The sequence below is a fragment of the Gracilinanus agilis genome, chromosome 5 (assembly GCF_016433145.1).
Source record: "Gracilinanus agilis isolate LMUSP501 chromosome 5, AgileGrace, whole genome shotgun sequence".
Taxonomy (NCBI): domain Eukaryota; kingdom Metazoa; phylum Chordata; class Mammalia; order Didelphimorphia; family Didelphidae; genus Gracilinanus; species Gracilinanus agilis.
Window position 1 is genome coordinate 222,834,808 of NC_058134.1, and position 22,346 is coordinate 222,857,153.

A 22,346-nucleotide genomic window follows, 5' to 3' on the forward strand; every position below is an offset into this window, starting at 1 on the left:
TGTGTATAAGAGACAGCTCTCTCTCTCTCTCTCTCTCTCTCTCTCTCTCTCTCTCTCTCTCTCTCTCTCTCTCTCTTTCCCCCCCTCTCAATTTTTCTTCCCCTTTCCCTCTCTTGCTCTCTCTAATTCATATGTCTGTGTTTGTGTATAAATATACACAACTGAGATCAACTCTATCCACTCTGCTATTCATGAATGTCTGTAGATATAGATATACTTGTAGCCGCTTGAGAACTATTTATATATGTCTGTCTTTATCTCTAAGTTATTCCTATCCATCTGTTTATGTACCTAGCCATCTACAATCATCTACAATTTCATAGCATATCCACAAAAATAGAGTATGATAATTATCTATTACCTATCTATCTACCTATTCACCCACCCACCCACCCATCTATCCACTCTTCCATTCATCTACTCATCCATCTATATATCTAGTCCATTGAGAAGAAGGAGCAAGGCTTCTTAAACAATGAGGTACAGAGACAATCTTGTACCAGGATTCAGTTTCCATGAGTTTAATCTGTCCCTCTTAGAAGCAATGTTCCAATTTCATTAGGAATGAAGGCACCACTCAATGACCAGCCAAGTAGTGGGAACCTAAGTAAAAAACAGTTTGATTTTCTATATCTTGGGCAGTCAGGAAAGCAGACGGCATACTGAGCAGCCCTCAAGAGCTAAGTAGACATTGTCTTTGGGAGTCATGATTGATCAGTACATTGACTGGAGTCCTTGAGTTTCTCAATGTTGCTTATTTTTATCATATTCTTGTTCTATTTCTCTTGGTTCTGCTCACTTCCTTCTGCATCAGTTCATACACATCCTGCTGGGCTTTCTCAAACCCATCCCTTTGTCATGTTAGGGTGCAGTAATATTCCATCAAAAATTCATGTACCCTTACTTGTTTAGCCATTCCATAATAGATGGGCCCCCTCTCGGTTTCCAGGTCTTTATCACTACAAAAAGGGCTGCTCTAAATATTTTCCTATATATGAAGAAACGATGTCTTTAATGCATAGACCTGATTATATCATTCCTCTTCTCAGAATGCTTTAGTTCTTTTCTGCCTCCCAAATAAGTTAAGGCTTCTCAACTCGGCATTCAAAGCCCTCTACAATATGGGAGTCACTCTATTTTTCTAGTCTATCTCCTATTTCTCTCTTTCATTATCTTTATATTCCCTTCAACAAACTTTCCATTCAGGCTCTTCTTTCCTATGCAGAGAATAACTCCCTTCCTTTCTATTGGCCTCTTATGAATCCTTTAAAGTCTAATTCAAATATTACCTTTTCACAGAGAGATCTTGTGAGGCTCAAGTAAGGGCAAAGAACCTGGAGTCAGGAAGACCTGGGTTCAAATCCTGCCTTAGACCCTTACTTGCCGTGTGTCCTGGGGCAAGTAATTTAATTTCTGTGAGTCTCAACTGTTTCCTCATCTGTAAAATAAGAGGCTGGACTCAGCGACTTCTGAGCTCCTTCCTAGCTCTCAGTCTATAATCCTATGAAATAATGCCTAGGAATCACTTTGAAAACTTGAAGGCATTATAATGAGTATTTATCATTATTATCTCCCAGGACCTTTCCCACAGTTCTTTGAAATGGTAGACCTGTAAGTAGTTGTTGCCTGAAATACACCCTTCTGGTCCTACACCCTGAATATGGGCACAGGAGGAGGATAAGTCCCTTTACTTACTCAGTTCTGCAATGCTGCCCACTCGGGTGGCCAGCAAGGATTGCTCGATGGTCCTTAGCTCCGATTGGCTGAACATGGGCAGTTCTCCCGGCTTGTTTGGCCGCTGGGGGTCTCGATGAAGGGTCAAACTGTCTGGCAGGCAAAGAACACCTGGAATCCGGGATGGGGAGAAAGGGTGGACACAGAGAGAACAAAACAAGAAAGGTTATTTCCCCCGTGTTTTTAACTACTTAAAATTGTTTCATTGGTGCTTTTGCTTCCTATGTTATGATTTTGATATTCCATCACCTCCCTCCTCCTTGTCAAAATAAAGAAAAAGAAAAGAAAAATAAAGAAATACAGTTAAGCAAAAACAATGGACATAGTGAGACCAAATCTCATAGCAGATGCAGAATTCTACCCAGCGGGGCCACACTTGCCAGGGAAAAGGGACACTGTCCATCCTCAACATTTTGCCTGTTATTTTCCTAATATTCCTCAACTGAAGCTCTTCTCCAGTTAAGTTGCCTTGCCTCTTGCCTCCACCCCAACTTCTCCCATTAGACGTTACTTGTCCTAGCTCCTGTTCCATACGATTTAGCCCTTAATCCTAGACTATCTGACAGAGCCCTCTAAATGTGCTGTGCCCTCATTGTCCCCCATATCCTCATGATCAGAGATTTAGAGAACCAGTGAACAGGATTCAATATCTATGTATATATACACATACATACACACATATATGTAAAGACAGATGTGTGCCTATGAGTATATATCCATGTATAAACATATGTGTGTCCACACATAAACACACCAAGTTCATCAAATTTGTTTTTACAAGTCAGTTTTGGGGACAGACAGTTTCTGAGCTATTACTAGAGCCAAGAAGACCTGAATTCAAATCCTGCCTCTGATACGTATTGCCTGTGTGCGTCCCCGAGCCTGTAACTTAATCTCTGTGTCCAAAGTAATTAAGGTTAGTTGATCTGCACTGATAGACTCAATTTCCTTAGCAGAAATTCCCTATTCTAACAAAATCGCAGGTTTGCTCCCCAGATAGGTCCTGAAGGAGTTTGTATTATCTGAATTCATGCTATTTGAGGGATAATTATATGTAAAATATGGTAATTGGTTTCAGCCCAATGGAAATATACAATGAAAATTAAAATAATGTGATCACTTCACAGGATTCTTTATTCTCACTGAGACTTAGCTGCATAGGTGCATATATGTTCCTCTCTAGATATATTATATATAGATATTTCAGTCTCCCTTATGTATATATACACATATATATTTACACATACATATATACATATATATATGTATATGCACATAAAGTATACATCCAAGGAAGCTAATGGTGAAGTGGATAGAGCACTGAGTCTAGAGTCAAGAATACTCATCTTCCTGAGTTCAAATCTAGCTTCAGACCCTTACTAGCTGTGTGACCCTGGGCAAGTCACTTTACCCTGTTTGCCTCAGTTTCCTCATCTGTCATTTGAGCTAGAGAAGGCAATGGTAAACCACTCCAGGATCTTTGCCAAGAAAACCCCAAATGAGATCATTACCAGGACTAAGAAAAATAACCAAACTTGGGTAAATATATACATAAGTGCATATATAAATACATATTCAATATACACATAAATTAAGTTTCCCCAAATCAATGACTTCCTGATTTCAATAACCATCCCCATACATGAAGGCATTCTTTAATGCCTTCCCACCAGAGCTACCATTAGCCCTAAGGAAGCTTTGAACGACTTACAGATGCCCCTATTGAGATCCTTGCCCAGTCATCTCTCCTCCTTTCCCCACTGGGCGATGACTGCCATCTAAAATCATCTGCTAGGAAAAGAATCTGCGATTTCCACCTACATCTGAGTGGACCAACTGGGCCATTTATCCTGGTGAAGATGTTCTTAGTCCCAAATCTGTTTTGATAGCATAGGTCAATCAGTCATTCAACAAAAGATTCTGCCAAGTTCTCATACTGTCCCATACTGCACTGGTGTCAGGGGAGAAGAACAATGAGTAAACGCATGCCACTAGGCTTCTGCTTAGAGTGCCTTTGTAAAACCTAACCTTGCCTCTGCTCACTTCAGATACTTCCCCTCCCACCTCTTTCCCACCTCTGTCTTGACTGCAGATGGCAGTACCCCAATGTCCCAGGGTGATGGCTAAACTAGCTTTCCTGTGAAAAATATATGACATGGAAATTCACACCTATTTTCCTTTTCCTACAGAAAGAGTGCCAATGGATATCAACCAGGGTTGCTCAGGACAGGCGGGCATAGAAGGGAGTGGAACCACTAGAGGAAATGACCATATTAAAGAGATCACAGATCCATTGATGTACTCAAGGAAGAATCAATTAGTCAACCAACAGTCATTTATTAAGTGCCTACAAATGCTAGGGACTACAAATGCTTGGCCCTGGGGTACAAAATGAGGCAAAACACTCTCCTTTTTCTCAAGAGACCATCAGCTGAGATTTCCTATATTGTGTCAAGTTTGGATGCCTCTAACTCTTGTTGGGTCTTTTTCATTCTTTAAACCATCTTTTGTGTATTATAGGGTGATAGAATTGAAGAAATTTTAGAGTTGGAAAGTGACTTTACAAGTCATTTAGTCCAACCTCCTTTGCCCATTCTACAGATGAGGAAATTGGAATCCAAAAACTTTCTCAAGGTCACTGAGGTGGCAGAACTGGCATTCTGATTTAGAGCTCCTGACCCCATTGCTCTTTCCACTACAGCATGCTGCCTCCTGAAACAGATTTGCAATCTGGATGCGTCCTCTCTGCAGCAGTCCCTGGTGTGTCTCTGTCTTTGGGGTTACTGTTAAGAATTTATAGCTTCAATTTATGAAAGTCATTTTTTATGGATTTAGGTGTTTGTACTGAGCTAGAAATTCTCCTGAAATTTCATGTGCTTATTAAATTCAGAGTCCAAGGTCCTTATTAAATATCTTTTTTTCGTACCTCTGTTTAATTCAGGAGCAGCCTCAGGCAAGTCATGGAATTTGCTCAGCCTCAGTTTCTTCACTTGTAAAATGAAAAGGATGCACTAGATGACTTCCAAGGTCCTTTCCGGTTCTACAGCCACAATCCTAAATCACTTAATCTCCATCAGTCTGTTTCTTCATTTGTAAAATGAAGGGGAGGGCTAGATGATCTATCAGTGTCCTTTCAAGTCTACAGGTGTGATACTTTGTGATGCCATGAGTATAAGCACTTACTATGCACAAGGAATTTTCAGCCAAAGAAAATGAAAGTTTGCCCTCACTGAGCTTGCCTTTTATCGGGGCAGGAAGGGAGGGAAATCAAATATGTACATAAGCACAATGCCTGGCACAGAGCAAGTATATAATAAATGCTTATTGCCAGTGAACTAGCATTTATTAAGCTCCTACTATGTGCCAGACACTATGTTAAGTATTTCCTGACTGATAGGTTGATTTCATAAAGGGGACAGTTTTGACAAAACATGGAGCACAGGCAGAAAGAATGTGATGGGCAGGGAAAAAACTCACAGGACAGTTTGGAACTGAGAGAAATGCAAGAGAATATTGGAAGGGCTGGTGGGACCTTGACTCCAGAGGGCTTGAACCACCAGGAAGAGGATTTTGCCTTTTTATCTGAGGGGAGCTAGGGAGCCACCACAAGTTATTATTGTTTTGTAAATCCTTACCTTCTGCCTTAGAATTGATATTAAGCATTGATTTCAAGGCAGAAGAGTGCTAAGGGCTAGGCAACTGGAGTTAAGTGACTTGCTCAAGGTCATACAGCTAGGAAGTATCTGAGATCAAATTTGAGCTCAGGACCTCCATTTTTCAGACCTGGCTCTCTATCCAATGAGCCACCTAGCTGCCTCAAACTGAAGAGTTTTTTGTTTGTTTTTTAAGTAGGGAGGTGACATGATCTGATTTATGTTTTAGGAATGTCACTTGGTTAGCAATATAGCTGAATTGGAAGAGGGGGAGAAAGGAGAAATGCTCTAAGACCAATAAGAAGTTCTACTGACAATGTCGAGGCAAGATGTGAGGAGGGCCTGTACCAGGTGTAATATAGGATTAATAACTTTGCCATGTTAGCCTGGGGTCACCTGTCAGTTGCCCTGGTTGGAATGTTGACAGTGGCATGTGACATAGGGCAAAGCACCAACTGCCAGTTGGGCCAAGAGTATATAAAGCCCTGGAGACCCAGGGCTGGGTTCTGTTTTTCCATGACTTCTCCCCTGATCACTCATTTATCCCTTACCCCCTGGGGCCCTGGGTGGTGGGAGTAAGAATGTGGGTAGCTTAGGCCTAGAATAGAGTTTAAACCAATCCTGCAGAACAATTTACCAATACTATTAGCACAACTGGCAAGTCCTTTAGTCAAAGATCAACTTTATTTATTATCCAGAGACCACATCACTCTGACCCAGGGCTTCCTGCCCTGGGTCAGCAGAAGACCATCCAGACAAGACCTATTAGTAACCTTAGTCAGATATACCTTTCATCCTTAGATCTCAGTACTTCCTAACCCTCTTTCCACTGCCTTGTTCCCTTTACTCTGTTATCAACAAACCCCTTAGGCTTAACCCTGAGAACTCTGTGGTTATTTGCCTACCATCTAAAGGGCTACAAAGGATAGGGGTTTTGGAACCAGGGAGAATTAGATGTGCTTAAAAAGATATGAAGGTAGAATGAACAAGATCTGGCCACCTCTCTCAGGAAGGAAAGGGAGGAAATAAGCTTCTATTAAGTACCTGGCTAAGCACTTTACACATATTTTCTCATTTGATCCTTATAACAGCCCTTTGACATGAATGCTAACATTATCTCCATTTTGCAGTTGAGGAAACTGAGGCAAAGAGCAGTTAAGATTTGCCTAGGGTCAGTTAAGAAAATGTATGAAGTCAGGTTTGAACCCAGGTCTTTCTGACTTCAGACTCAGCATTTGATTTTACTGTCTCCTGTGACTATTGAGGAAGAGAGAAGAATCCTGATTTGACTCCAAGGTTGGGAACCTGGGTGAATGAAGGACATTGACAGTGCCTTCAACCCCTAGCCCAGTGCCTCTTCTGTAGTGGCTGCTCAATAAATGGTTGTTAAGTAGAAGTGACCTGGAAATTATAAAAAGCCTTGCTCCAGAATCTATGGGTAAAAAGTATGATTATTTGAGAGCCCTGAATGATAGATTGCCTGGGTGTGGGTGACCTGTAATTGAGCTATTATTCAAGGATCATGTCCTAGCTTTTTTTTAAGACTGTATTTGGTATGTAAGAAGAGATTTCTTGCAATATCTTTATAGGAAAATCAACAGGGTCAATAAGATGTCATCAGCACCATCACATTTTAATGCCAGGAGTAGTCTGATGCTTTGGCAATATTAATCATCACACAATTCCCTAGCCAAGGGAGTCACTGGTCTGGTAGGTAAGGGGAGAAACCATAGGCTTAAGGCAATGTGGGGTCACCTAAGCCCTTCTACTGCCTGCTCATGTGACTGTTGCCTTTCAGAATGCTTCCATTTGTTTGCCCATAAAATGGTTTTCTTCCCCTCTAAAGTTTCACTTACTGCCAATTCACTGGTCTGATTTCTTGATGCCAGAGCTCATATGTTGTTATTTTTATTCCCATTTTTTTTTAACTTGTGGATTCTAACTGTTCTGGGGCTCAGCTTCTTAAATCAATCTAATTTCTGTCTAACCCAAGGCCATGTTGTGCCCAGTGTGCCTGCTGAGGAGGTATTGATTAACAAAGGGGGCACTTGGCTCAAAGAATGTCAGGGCTTCCACCATTGTCTAGGCCAGCCCTTGTTGGAACAAGAATCTTCCTTAGAACTTCCCCGACAAATAAATTGTCATCCAGTGTTGGCTTAAAAATACCAGGGAGGGAGAACCCACTTACTGTGTCCCCAGGCAACTCAGTTTACTTCTGAACAGCTCTCAGTGGAAGGTCATTTTCCCTTATTCACCTCAAACCAAAATGTGTCTTTCTGTTCCTTGTAGCTATCTCTCTTAGTTCTCTCCTGTGAGACCAAATAGTATAAGCCTGATCTCTCCTGGACATGACAGCCCTTTAAATACTCGAAGACTGACTTGTCTTTAGTCTTTTGTCTAAATCTTTTTTTTTTTTTTACAGACTCCAGACCATAAGAGTCAAGATTCAGAGCTAAAAGAGACCTTGGAGGTCATCTAGACCTTCTACAGAGGAGAAAACTGAGACCCAGAGTTCATAGGGTCATAGACTTAGAGTTAGAAGGGACCTCAGTGGCATCTGGTCTGTTTTACAGAAGAGGACACTTGAAAACCAAGGAGGTTAGGTGACTCGCATCCTTGTAAGTTGTTCCTTCAACTTCTTCCTGTATGGAATGAATTTGAGGCCTTCACCAGTTAAGTCAACAAGCATTTATGAAGTGCCTCATTGGGCACTCACTCTGCAAAGCATTAAAAGAAAGAAAAAATCAGCAGGTAGACAGAGATTACATGACTTGCCCAAAGTCACATGGATAATAAGAATCAAAGGTGGATTAGAACCCAGGTCTTCCTGACTCAAAATCCAACACTTGGTTGCCTGCCAAGCAATTAATTTAGTCTCTCTATGTTTCAATGCACTCTCTAAGAATAGTATAATTTGCAGATAAGTTGCCAATCCCCATTGGTAGAGGGAGTTTGTACAAGGACAGCCTCTATACTAATTAAATTCATTGGTTAGCATCTGCCTGCCACCAAAAAGAAAGCCTAATAGAAATACTTACAGACAGATATAATAATAGAAAGCATCATTCTACTGGTAATCATGTAAAAAACAAAAACAAACAGGAAATATTTAGGACTGGGGGGGATTTTCTTTTTCTTGTTCAGTTTTGATAATTGGCTAAGGATCAAATCACATGGCTCTTTATTTTAAAAGGTACTGGGGTAGAAAACAGACTTGGGACCAGCCCAACCAGTTCATTCATTTGGGGAGCCATGCCAGGTCCCAATTATGCTAATCATGTCCCACACTGCATTTTTTCAGAATGATCTACATTCAAGGAGAAAGAAAGTTAGGCAGGTCCTTGCCAAGCCACCAAAATAACTAGGATGTGGTGAAGACAAAGAGAGAGCTTCCAGTATCCAGTAACTGCCCTGAGGCCAGGCTCTGAGGCTAGGTTCTGATGCAAGGCTGCTGGAAAGTGTGATATGCCATCTAGCCTGAGAAAAGACAAAGAAGACTACCTTGGTGGGGATAACACAGGACCAGACTTTGTACTCTCTGATTTGCTCCACTGTTTCTTATTCCTGTGACCTAGGGCAAAATCACAATTAATTTCTCTGAGCCTCATCTTTTTCATATGTAAAATGGGTTTGGTCATAATTTTTTAAGTGCTTTCCCTCAAGGTCTGTGATAGGACTCTAAAGGAGCAGGAAAAGTGGTACATTGGAAAGCTCCTTGACTCAGGAATCAAAAGACCTAGGTTCAAATCCTGATTTTGTCTGTGTAACTTTGTGTGAGCTACATTAATCTGTCAAAAGAGGATCTTGGACTAGATAATACCTAAAGTTTCTTCCAGCTCTTAGGCTTTGCTCCTAAGAATTTCATTTAGGGAACAATGTGCTGATATACAGAATGCTATTAGAGCATAATAAGACTTATTAAAAGGAGGCCAATGCAAGCTACTGCTTTTTCAAATGTCAAATGAGGGGCAGCTTGGTGGCCCAGTGGATTGAGAGCCAGGCCTGGAGACAGGGTATCCTACCTTTAAATCTGACCTCAGACACTCCTTAGCAGTGTGACCCTGGGCAAGCCATTTAATCCCAGTTGCCTAGCCCTTACCGCTCTTCTATCTTAGAATGGATTCTAAGATGAAAGATAAGGGTTTAAAATAAAATATCAGATGAACAACTGGGCTGAGTAGGATGAGGGGACAATGCTCTCAAGTCACTGGTATGGAGAGTTCCAAGGATTTGAGGAAATTGCCACCAATGCAGGTCAAATTTTCCTCTAAGTCTTGGGGGGCACTGAGGGATTAATGGACTTGCCCAGGACTTCCACTGAGGGGTTAATGGACTCTTCCACACACAGAGAAATTAGAAAAAGTTGTACCTGAACCATACTTTCCTAGTCCAATTAACCAATCAATAAACATTTATTAAGCACCTACTATGTGTTAGGCACTGTGCTAAGCACTGGGCATACAAAAAGAAGCAAAACCCAATCCTTATCCTGAAGGAACTAGGTCAGATGTACAACCAAGTGAGTCACAATTCCTCTCAGGTTTTTAGTATTAGGGACCTCAAAGTCTAACCCCCTCACTTTAGAGAAAAGGAAAATGAAGCCCATAGAGGTTAAGGGACTTACCCAAAGTCTCAAAGATGACAAGTGGCAGTGTGTTACTGACCCCAGAGCTCTGCTACAGTATATGTCACACTAATTTTTAAATATGCTATAGTGACTGCCATGGTCTTAGAGCTAAGTACATTCTTGTTGATTGATGGGCTCAGGCAAACAAATCAGTCCACTCAGGAATGGAATGTGCAACCTCTACCTCATTAGCACAATGTTGCTAGCCAAATGAGGGAATGAGGCCCTAGGAGGAGTAACCCATTCAGCTTAAGTCTCCTCTTTTTGCCTGGGACCAGGAGCTTCCTGAATAGACAGAGGAGAAGACCTTTTATTATCTCAATGTCACCATCTTTCCTGGGACCAGACTCTCTGGGGACTCTTGGAATATCACTGAAAGGCAGCATCTTCTCTTGCCACCAGCTTCATTAACTAGCAAGCCTGGGCTACTTAAAGTTCCTACGTCCATTATGGTTTCCCCATCAAGGAAGGCATTTTAAACACAAGAAAGTATTAGAACTAGGACAGGATTTGAATCAGTCTTCCTACTCTAAATCTCTTGTTCTTGTTGGGAAATGGGGACCTCCCCATGGAACCTCTTCAGTGACTTGTACACATCCAGAAAAATCATGTCAGGGGCAAGATTGGAACCTGAAGTTCTCCTGACCCTGAGTATTTTTTTCTCTGATACCACAGTATTTCTCTGATATCAAGAGAGATATAAGATCACAGATTTAGAACCGGAAGGAATCTCAGAGACCATCAAGTTCACCTTCCTCATTTTACAAAAGAAGAATCTGAGGCCCACGGAGGTGAACGACTTATCCAAGGTCACATAACTAGTAAGCAGTGGAAATAAGATTTGAATCCATCACCTGCTTCATGAGGTCCTGGGTATTGCCATAGTGAATAGAGCACCAGGCCTGGAGTCCGGAAGATTCATCTTCATGAGTTCAAATCTGGCCTCAGACACTGACTAGCTGTGTGCCCCTGGGCAAGTCTCTGAATCCCATTTGCTTCAGTTTTCTTATCTATAAAATGAGCTAGAGAAGGAAATATCGAACCACTCCAGTATCTTTGCTAAGAAAACCTGAAATAAGGTCACAAAGAGTTGGATACAACTGATTTATCAACTTCATTAAAATGTGAGCTCCCTAAGGGAAGCTGTTTTTGCCTTTCTCTGAATCCCCAGCAAATAGTAAGCATTTAATCAATGTTTGTTGATTGACACACTGATTGTAGAGCCAGTGTTCTTCCACTTCCTATGAGGTACTAGACAGAGTTCAGAATTTAAATTCCTTGAGGGAAAAGAATATTCTGAGTTTTCTGTTTGTATGCCCAGGATCTGGCACATAGTGGGTATTTCATAATTTCTTGTGGAATGGAACTGATTTGAATGGATTCGAGAAGCCTTCCTTGCCCCTGCACACAGCCCCAAGGTAGGACATATAAGGAATCAGGAAGCCTGCTTTCCCAGTCAGCTTGGGAGAGGGTGCTAATTAAAATCCAGGTTGGGGAGAGGGAGCTCAAGCTCCTCTGAGACAGACGGGCACAGATGGTAGCTCGATTGTTATGACTGCATTATTATGTTGTACAAGATACCCGGAGGCTATTTGATGGCAGCATGGTTTTGAAATCAATAATGTAAATAAGAAAATTAACTATTATGTGGCTGAATGAGCAAGCCAAAGGAAGTCCAAATAGTCTTATCTTCAAGCTGATGGAAAAGCTTATTGGCTTGGGAGTCAGAGAACATGGGAATGAATTCTGGCTTCCTCCTTTACTGTGTGACCTTAGACAAGTCACTTGACTTCTCCAGGCCTGTTTTCCCATCTACAAAATGAGTATGTTAGACCAAATAGCCTCTCAGGCGGCTTCCATCTCTAGGTCTACAATACTATGACCCTAGGCTTTATTCATTTTGTTAATGTTGATCAGTAGTATTGGACTCTTCATGACCCCATTTGGGGTTTTCTTGACAAACATATTGTAATGGTTTGCCATTTCCTTTGCCAGCTTGCTTGTGTTACAGATGAGATAACTGAGACAAAGAGGTTGAAGTGTCCAGGATCACACAGCTAGTCAGTATTTGAGGCCAGATTTGAACTCAATGAGTTTCCTTTTCAGGTCCAGCATTATGGTGCCACCTAGCTGCTCTATTCATTCATAGACAATCCCAGATTTAGTGCTATAAGGAATATCTAGTTTAATTCTCTCATTTTACAGAGAAGGAAACTGAGTCTTGGAGAGAAAGTTAATGGATGGTAGAATCATCAAGATTCAAGGTTGGAAAAGAACTTGGAGATCATCTAAGTTCTCAATCCCTCATTTTACAAATAGAAAAATTGAAGCACAAAGAGGAGAAACTTACAGGATATTAGAATCATAAATGTGAAGACTTTGAAGATCATATATTTCAATCTCCTCATTTTACATTTTACCAAAGAGAAAACTGAGTTCATGGGATCATAAGATAAAGACCAGGAGGGACCATAGAGGCTGTCAAATTGAAACCTTTCATTTAACAGAAAAAGGAGAAGTGACTTGTCCAAGTCACAAGTAGCAAATAATATAGGCAGGATTTGAAGTCTGATCCTCTGATTACAAATCTAGCCCTCTTTTCCATTATCTTGTTAGTTTCCTTAGCTATAAAATGAGAATAATCATAGTTAGCTTTCTTACAGTACAGACCCAGCTAAATAGTGCCATGGTGCACAGAGTGTTGGGTCTGGAGGCAAAGACTCAATTTTCTGAGTTCAAATCTGGCCTGAGACACCTACTAGTTTGTGTGACAGTGGGCTAGTCACTTAACCTTGTCTACCTCAGGTTCCTCATCTGTAAAACGAGCTAGAGAAGGAAATGGCACCCACTCTAGTATCTTTGCCAAGAAAACCCCAAATGGAGACAAGAAGAATCAGATAACAACTGAATAACATCTTACTGGATTGGGGATTGAGTAAGATGCACTCTATAAAGAGCTCTAGAAACCTAAAAAGGTCCTACAAAACACCACATAAGTATTCAAGCCTATACAGGAGCCAGGAGGATGATTTGAAAATCCTACAACCACATGTACAATTGCCAAGTTTTCCTCTACTTCCAGATTGCACAGAGTTAATTAGCTGTCCCATCTAGGCTAGTTGCAGACTCACATGGGCTTTCACTCAAGAGGCCTCCAGGAGAAAGGTGGTTCTGCTCTTCCATGGGTAGGTAATGAATGGGCAGAGCCTAGCAGTGGGACACGGGCTGTGCCCAAGCCCAGCAAAGTATCTTCAGTTGGTTTTGGCGTCTGCTTCTCTGCTCCCCTCAGCAGTACAATTAAAGACCTTTATACAATTCTGAGTTACTTGCCTTTTAGGCTCTGTTCCTACCCCACTTTTTCCTCTTTACTACCTTCTCATCTCTCCGTCCCCCCAGGGTCTCCAGAATTGGATCTTCCTGTACATGTCACAGCAACAACATATATTTCATTTAAAATCTACTGAATTATTTATGGACCGGTGGTTCCAGACACCCAAAGAACTCATTGATTTTCAGCTAGCTCTTTATTATTATTATTATTATTATTATTATTATTATTATTATTATTATTGCTTGCTCTCAAAGCTGCCTTATGAGGTTTTTGACCATTTGCTTAGGTCCCCACCTGGTCACCATGGAGCTTTGCACATGTTTAAGTACTTGAGCCCCATACAGAGGAAGAAAATGTCAGCAGGTTAGAGGTCAGGCTGGACAGCTCTTGGACAGTCAGAGCCAGTGGTCTTTCCCTTTGTAATCTCTCAAGAAGCTCCTCCTCTGCATGGGCATAACATGAATGAGCCATGTCATTTGCTGGTGATGAAAACTGAGCAATGAAGCATGACTGGCATGAAGGGGCACTTCCAGGCATATAGGAGGGAAGCTTCACCCAAGTGCCCATTGATGTTTTAGTATGTGATGCATGTCGCAGGGACCTAAGTCCCTGTCATCGAGAAAATAAGACATCCCTTTCATCACTTGTTAATACTGGGGAAGGTGGCGGAGGCACCTTTTATAAGAGTTGAATTCTTCTGAAAACACATGATCATGGGTTTAGAGCAAGAAGTTAGGGGCAACTAGGTGGCTCAGGAGATAGAGAGCCAGTCTGAGAGATGAGAAGTCCTGGGTTCATATCTGGCCTCAGACACTCTATAGTTGTGTCACCCTGGGGAAGTCATTTAATCCCAATTGTCTAGCCCTTACTGCCCTTCTGCCTTATAACCCATCCTTAGTATTGATTCTAAGACAGAATATAAGGGTTTATTAAAATAAAGTAAAACTAGAAATGATCACAAAGGACATCAGATCCAACCCCTCACTTTATAGATGTGGAAACCGAGGTTCAGAGGGGCCATGAGCTCATAAGTCTGGAGCAGAAAATGACCACAGAGGCCATCTGATCCAATTTCCTCATTTTACAGATGAGAACTATGAGGCCCAAAGAGGTCATGGGGATTTAGATTTTAGATTTGAAAAAAAAAAACCCTCACCTTCCATCTTGGAATCAATACTATATATTGGTTCCAAGGCAGAAGAGTGGTAAGGGTAGGCAATGGGGGTTAAGTGACTTGCCCAGGGTCACACAGCTGGGAAGTGTCTGAGGCCAGATTTGAACCCAGGATCTCCCATCTGTAGGCCTGGTTCTCAGTCCACTGAGTTACCCAGCTGCTAGATTCTAGATTTTGAGGTAGAAGTATGCTGAGGCTGTTTAATACATATCCCCTCTCTTATTTTACGAATGAGGAAACTGAGGTTTAGGGAGGAAAAGAGACTTGCCATAGTCACCAAGCTAGTAAGTATCAAAGGTGAGATTTGAGCTGATGTCTTCAAGATCGCAGGTTCTGTGATATGCCCACCATGTTACCCAGTATCTCTGCTCCTTCCTATGACAGGAGCAGCACTCTCACCTCCTCCTGGCCCAAGGGACACCCACACCTGACAAACACTAGAAAAGACATCAGAGGGCAAATAGCCTTTATCTTGGAATGTCGGTGTTCCCTCCCGGCTAGTACCAGCATTAACCTGTTTGCCTGAGTGTGTGGTCTCAGGATTCTGATCATTTAGACTTAAAGTTGTTTGTGATATAGATATTAGGGCTTTGGATGCTGATAGAGCTTTGCTTCCCTTGGATTACTTCCATCTTTACCTCATGAGCCCGCCCACTTCAAGATTCATCTAATTGTTACACAATTCTTCCTTCTGTTGAGTTGAAAATTATGTCTTCCCCTTCCCCTCCTTGACTCCCATTCCTTGGGCTTAGTTCTTCTCTCTAGACCTCCTTGGAAGGCCCTGATTAAGGTATCTGCCTACAACAGTGCTAGCTGTCAGAGAAGGCTAGTCAATTCTAAGGTGCAATTTGGAACTGTCAAGTTACCAGTATGGCGCATTGGGACCAAAATCTGACATGAGGCCCAACAAAGATTGCCCCATGACTCAGGGAGGACTCATGTTGTCTAGACCTTTGTCTGTTCATCGTTTTCTGATGACAGACCGTGCCTTGGTATTTGTCTTTTGTGTGGATTGTGTATTCTATAGCTTGGTCATCCCTAGGAAAACTTAGAAAATTAGCCAAATCTGCCTTTAGCACCCACTCATCTCCCCGTGGCCACTTCCAGCTCCCCAGAGTCACAGATTTCCTCCACCCTCCCCCAACCTGCCATCTATCTCCCATCTCTTCATATATTTTCCATTGAAACTTCCTCTTTCCTCTTCTTCCTCCTTAGGACTGCTCACAGACATCGCTGTTAGTTATTGCTCAGTCATTTTTTCAGTCATATCTGACTCTTCATGGCCCCATTTAGGGTTTTCTTGGCAAACTGAAGCGGCTTGCCATTTCCTTCTCCTTCCTTCATTCGACAGATGAAGAAACTGAGGCAAACAAAATTAAGTGACTTGCCCAGAGACACACAGCTAATAAGTATCTGGGGCTAGATTTGAACTCGGGAAGATGGATCTTCCCGACTCTAGGACCAGCCCTCTGTTCACTGCACCATCTAGTTGCCCATCCATTCCATTAGGAAGACAGATACGTAAAGGAATTGAATGCCAAGGCAGAAAATACAAGAGATTTCCAACCAGATACCCCCTCTAGTCTCTGTCCCTTCCCAAACAATCCATCATAACAAATCTGACGAGCAGCTACAGAATTCTATAACTGACAAGAGGATTGCAAATGTGCCCATCCTGCTACGTAAAAGGCTGGTACTGCATGACCGCCTCGTTTGGCTATGACCTGACAGGTTTCCTGGAGAGCAAGTGAAGCTGTCCTTGATCTTCTCAGGGCAGCCCAGCACCTGGAAAAGCTATGATTGCCATGAGTGTCTGCTGGGCGTTGGGGAGGAGAATGCTTAGCTTGACCTCCAAATGAGGACTGGAGAGATCCACTCAGACACAAGTTAAGCCAAACATCCATCTCTGTTGTTCCATCCTCATACATCCCACCTTGTATGCTTCTATCCCGCGTGTGTGGACCAGACTGCCAAGGGAAGAAGGAAATGAAAGGGAAGGAGGCTCAGAGATGCTCATGGAATCCCTAGAGCCTGTGTCTTCTCTCCACCAGATCACAGAGAGCTGTTATGTATTGGGGTGTGAAAAGGATCCTTAAAGAGGTCAAGGCTATTGAATAAGGAAGCTGGGGTGCAAATCTTGCATCTCTAAGCCCAGAATTGAATTCACCATGATATATGGTGGGAAGAGCGTCAGATTAGAAGGGAAGGGAAGGGAACAAGAATTTCTGCCAGGTTCTGTGCCGAGCACTTTTTGCAAATATGATCTCATTTGATCCTCACAGCATCCCTATGAGATGGGTACTATTATTACCCCCATTTTACAACTAAGGAAACTGAGGTGGACAGAAGATTATGTGACTTAACCAGAATCATAACTAGAAAGTATCTGAGGCTAGATTTGAACTCAGGAACTCCTAATTCCAGGTCCAGCTTTCTATCTACTCCTAACTTGAAGTCAAAGACATGAATTCAAATCCTCCCATTGGTGCTAACTAGCTGTATCTGGGCGGGAGGGAAGGATGGAAGAAAGGAATAAGTTCTTGATTATTGTCCATGAAAGGACAAGTCTGAAGAAAAAGGATTTGAGCCATCAAGCAAGTGAGTCTCAGTAACCCTCCCCTGTTCGTAAAATGGGAGTGGCAATGCCAACTTCATGAGGTTCTTGGGAGACCCAAAGGAGTAACAATACACAGGGTTTTTTTTTGTTTTTTAATTTTTGGCCCCAAACTGTAGTTTTTCCCATTGCGGGAATTCCCTTCACTAAGACAGTCAGGGAATTCCTCAAATGCTTAGACTCAGAAAATTGCCTGAGACACTGAGAGATTACTAGCCTTGCCTAGAACTTAACAGGCAGTGGGTATCAGAGGTAGAACTTGAACCGAAGGCCAAGCCTCCCTTTCCTTCCATTATGCCTCTAATTAATTGATTGATAAGCATTTCTTCACCACAAATGTTAAGTGCTTGGGATACCAAGACCAAAAATAAAAAAAAGAAAGCATCATTGTCCTCATTGTCCTACCAAGCTAATGTACCATCATTACATGAATGAAGGGCCTACCCAGCAATGTTACTTATTTAGGAAACTTCTATTAAGACAAATCAAGTCAACAAACATTTAGTAAGTGCCCGACAAGTAGCTGGGTGCACGGTGGATAGAGTGCCAGTCCTGGAGTCAGGAAGAACTGAGTTTAAATCTAACTTCAGAGACTTATTAGTTGGGTGACCCTGGTCAAGTCATATAACCTTGTTTGCCTCAGTTTCCTCAAATGACCTGGAGAAGGAAATGGAAAACCATTCCAATATCTTTGCAAAGGAAACCTCCCAAAGACAGTCAACTATGACTGAAACAAATAAATATGTGCCTAGTACTATAGAGGCAGAAGAGCTTTCAACCAAGTTGCTCACAGCCTCATGGGGGAGATGTTATCCAAACATGGGGAGACAATCAACAGAGCCTGAGTGATTCTTTGCAATGTCTAGTCTTCAAGTTGCCCAGGCACCAAGAGAAAAGCAACTTACCAGCTGCTGTGAATGAGAGGCGGGACTTGAACCTAGGTCTCAATATATGTAAAACCCATAAATATATGGACTAGAAGCCAGATTCCTGGTTAAGGCCCTCCAGCCCTTTATAATGGCAGAAGAAGTCTCCTTCTCCAAGGGCACAGAAATAACCTCACTGATGGAACAATGACTCATAGTCTTAGTCCAGCCAGGGCTATTGAGCATCAAGAAGGTACAGACTGTATTCCATCAATGATGCAACAAGAGAAATCTCCATTTGAATGGAAGGCAGCAAAGATGAAAGGCAGATCTCTTTCTTAAGGTGTCTGGAAACCCCTGGCGAGGCGGCCAGCTTGGGGCCAGATGTGTGAAAAGGCCATGTCTGAACCTCAGGAAACTCCTGCCAATAAATCTGACCTAAGCAGGAGGCTGGGTGTGTGTACCAGCCCACCCACTAAATCATATGTGATGATAAGTGGGGCAGAGAAGGGGATGCAGATGTCGCTCTTCAGGCCTTCCTCTAGTACCTTCACCACCAGGCATGCCCTAGACATCCACTGTGAAATGGCCATTGTCTCTTGGTTTCAAGGTCTGGGTGAGGGGATGTATGTGTGCTGTTAGTAGGGAAAGATTTGGGGTCTGGAGTTTCTTTGGCCCTTCTGACCATTTCCCTGTAGGGCCCTGAGCAGCTTTCTGTGGCATCTTCTTTCAGAAATGCCCCCAGGGCTTCATTCCTTTCAGACACACGGGCACACGCCATGAAGATGTGTCTTGGGAGGTAAGTGTAGCTTTTTTCCACAATACTAGGGGCTCCTGCTCATTATCCAGCTTCTGAATGGACCTCGCCTATGGTTTCTGGGGAATTAAAGGTTGAGGGGCTGTTCCTGCATTCTCCATGAATAAAATAAAATGCAGAGAAAGCCCAGCAATGTTGTACTAGGTCTATGACCCAACAGAGGCCAGAGAAAGAGATCTTTTCATGGTGGCTAAAAAGGAGGAAACTAAGAAGGTGCCCATCACTTGGGGGAATGACTGAAAAAAGTATGGTGGATGAATGCAGTGTCTAAGAAATGGTGGAAAGAGCCATTCTAGAGAAACTTTGGAAGACTTATATGAACCGATGCAGAGTGAAGTGAGCAGACCTGGCAGAATAACTTAGCTAATAACTAAGAAAATCATCTTTGAAAGACTTAAGAACTCTTGAACAACAGACCAGGATTCCAGAGGGCCAGAGAGGAAACATGAGGCTCACCTCCTGACACAGAGCACATGGACTCAGAGGACAAAGTAAGATGCACATTTTTTAGATGTGGCCACTTTGGGAATTTGTTTCCCTTGGCTATATGTGTTTCTTACAAGGGCTTTGTTTTCCTTTCTGTTCCAATGTGGGGACAGAGGCAGGAGGGAAAAGAAAATGGAGTTTTGTTAACTGAAAAAAAAATACAAAATACAAAAGGAGGAAAAGAATAGTGGGCTAGCCCTAAGAGACATATGCAATTATTTGGTAACTAGGTACAGAAAGAGCTCGACTTGGAGTTTGAAAGGCTTGAATTCAGATCCTACCTCTAATACTAGCTGTGCACCTACTCAGTAATTTATCTCTCTTCCTGACAGTTTCCTCATCTGTGAAAAGGGACCTGCCTCATAGGGTTGAGCTACAACCTCATGAAGGAGACAACAATTAATTAACAATCAATCAACAAACATTCATTAAGTACCTACTATGTGCTAGGCACTGTGTTAAGCTGGGGAATAAAAATATGAAAATGCTATATAAATGCCAGCTATCATCCTAATCATCACCACTTTCATCCCAACAGTTCTTCTATATATTAGCCAATATTAGTTATTTATTAGGCAAATCTCTTAACCTTTCTGTGCTGCCTTTTTTATAGTAAAGCCTGAATAAATAGGAAAATAGAGATTACTAAAAAATTTGTAGATGAGAGAACTTTTAAAAATGTATTCTTTTCAATTTTATATAGAAACAATTTTGCACAATTGTTTTCTGCCATTTGGCAATCCAGATTCTCTCCCTCCTTCCCTCCTCCGCCCTCATTAGTAAATGGTCTAATATAGGTTATACAAGTACTTTCATGCAATACCTATTTCCATATTCCCCATGTCATGACTGAAGATACATATTATACATATAATAAAAAACTCACTAAGGATGGTGTGCTTTGATCTGTAATCAGATTCCAACACTCCCTTCTTTGGCTGTGGAGCAGTTTTTATTTTTATCACAAGTCCTTTGGGATTATTTTAGAACCCTGTTTTGCTGATAATAGTTTAGTGCTTCACAATGGATCAACTTCCAATATTTTTGTTACTGTTTACAATGTTCTCCTGGTTCTGTTTACTTCACTTTGAATCCGTTCATAGAAGTCTTTCAGGTTCTTCTAAACTTATCCTGTGTGATAAGAGGACTTTTAGAGACTTTAGTTTAATCTCCTTTTACAGTTAAGGAAACTGAGGCCCACAGAGGTCAAGCGACTTGTCCAAGGTGACGATAAGAGGCAAAGGGAGAATTAATTCAAGGTCTTTGATTCCATAGCCAGCCTGTGCCTAGGGAAGTGGCTCCTCTTCAACCTAACCCGATGGTTGTCTGAGTGTCCTCCAAACCAGAGGACTAGACCATGTCTGGAGAGGCAGGTACTTGTCTGTGCCTCTGTTTCCTCATCTGTAAAGTGGGGGGCCTTGGCCTCTGAGGGTCCTTCCAGCTCTTATAATCCTATTAGTTCTCTGTGTAAGTCACTTGGGCAAATCCCTCCCATCTCCACCCCATGCCCCTTTCTGAGTTAATCAAGGCTGTTGAAACAGCTTCCTATCCACTGGAATGCAATCAACTTGGTAGGTGCCAATCCTGGGTAAGGAAAGCTCTGCGAGCATTTTGGATGCTAACCAAGTAAAACAGCAGGAGGAACTGTCCTAAAGCAAGATGTAATTACCTCCACCGAAACTGGCTACCATTGCCTGCCCCTCCACTCCTGGAGAAGGACAGATGGTGAGAACGGGCTCGTTTGCAGGTTCCTCGGACCCAAAAGCCCTTGGCAGCTGGGTGAGACCCGCCCTGTGGCTGGGGTGGCAGAGGGCTCTCAATGGGCCTCGCCGCCTTGCTACTCCCTCTCTGTGCCCTCCCCGCTGCTGCCAATCCTCCAGCTTCCCTAGAGCCTGCTACAGGGAGGGCTCGCTCCAAAGTGGATCTTTGCAGGGTCTGAGAACACAGTGACATCTTTTCATGCCTTGATTAAGAAGACTCCTCAGGGCAGCTGCTGCTGGTGCTGTTGTTTGAGAGGCTAATTAACCCCCCCTCCCCAGTCTCCCTATGGGGGCAGCAGCAGGAGTGGGAAGGGGGGCAGACAGGGACAGAGGACGAGCTGTCAAAGGGATGGGATGAGAGATGAGGAAGCAGGTGCGAGATAGATGCTACTCGGGGGACAGGAAGAGAATAAGGGAACAGAGAGGTGTGCTTCTGGAGGTAAGGGAGCATGCCTTGAATACAGAGAAGAGGACAGAGGAGTTGAGGGGAAAGATGAGGAGGAAAGGGAGAGAGCTTGAGCCTGTGATCCAAAATGTACCTTGGGAAGCAACCGAGCAATCAATGAACAAGCACGTATTAATCATCATGCAAAGACCAAAAAGAGGCAGCCCCTTCCTCCCAGAGAACTCGCATTCTTTTTTTTAAAACTCTTTCCTTCTGTCTTGGAATGGGTATGGAGTTATCAGTTCCAAAGCCAAAGGTAAGAAAGAGCTAGGCAATGGGGGTTAAGTGACTTGCCCAGGGTCACACAGCTAAGAAATGTCTGAGGCCAAATTTGAACCCAGGTCTTCCTGACTCCAGACTTTTATCCACTGAGCCACCTAGCTGAATTATCAAAATCGTTTTTTTAATGCATAAAGCAAAACGCACAGGATGACAAAGGAAGCCAATTTTATTGAAGCAGAGTAATAAAGCACTAAAAAAAGTTTCTAGACCTTAGACTAGGAAGTCCTGGATTGCTGTTTGCTGCTTCCTCTCTGGCTGGGGAGAAGGAAGGCCAAGGTCTCCCTGGTGTTCCTGGGACAGGGCACCAGCAGCCTTGGGAATCGGCACCCACGGACCCCAGAGGCTTCAGAGAGGGACGTGCCTGAGCAGGTGGAAAGGAGGTCCTTGTGGAGGCTTCGCCGACAAGGGCTGTGGGCTGGGAGCCGAAGGCTGCTCCGGAGCGCTCGGCCCAGGGCTTTGTCGGAGCTCTTCCCCCTCTGCCCACAGCTTCCATGTTAATAAACTTGTTAAGTTCATGTCCCTAATTGGCAAGAACAGGTCTGGCTGCTGCTGGATCA

At 42.8% G+C, this 22,346-nt stretch overlaps 1 protein-coding gene across 1 annotated transcript in view; it reads right to left on the bottom strand.

Moving 5' to 3' along the window:
- The window catches only part of BTBD11 (BTB domain containing 11), a 334,485-nt gene that overhangs the window by 108,729 nt on the left and 203,410 nt on the right, over nucleotides 1–22,346 (bottom strand). The window contains exon 3 of the mRNA XM_044679134.1: nucleotides 1,692–1,845. Within this exon, the coding sequence (XP_044535069.1) occupies nucleotides 1,692–1,845 (154 nt within the window). The remainder of the gene's footprint in view (nucleotides 1–1,691; nucleotides 1,846–22,346) is intronic.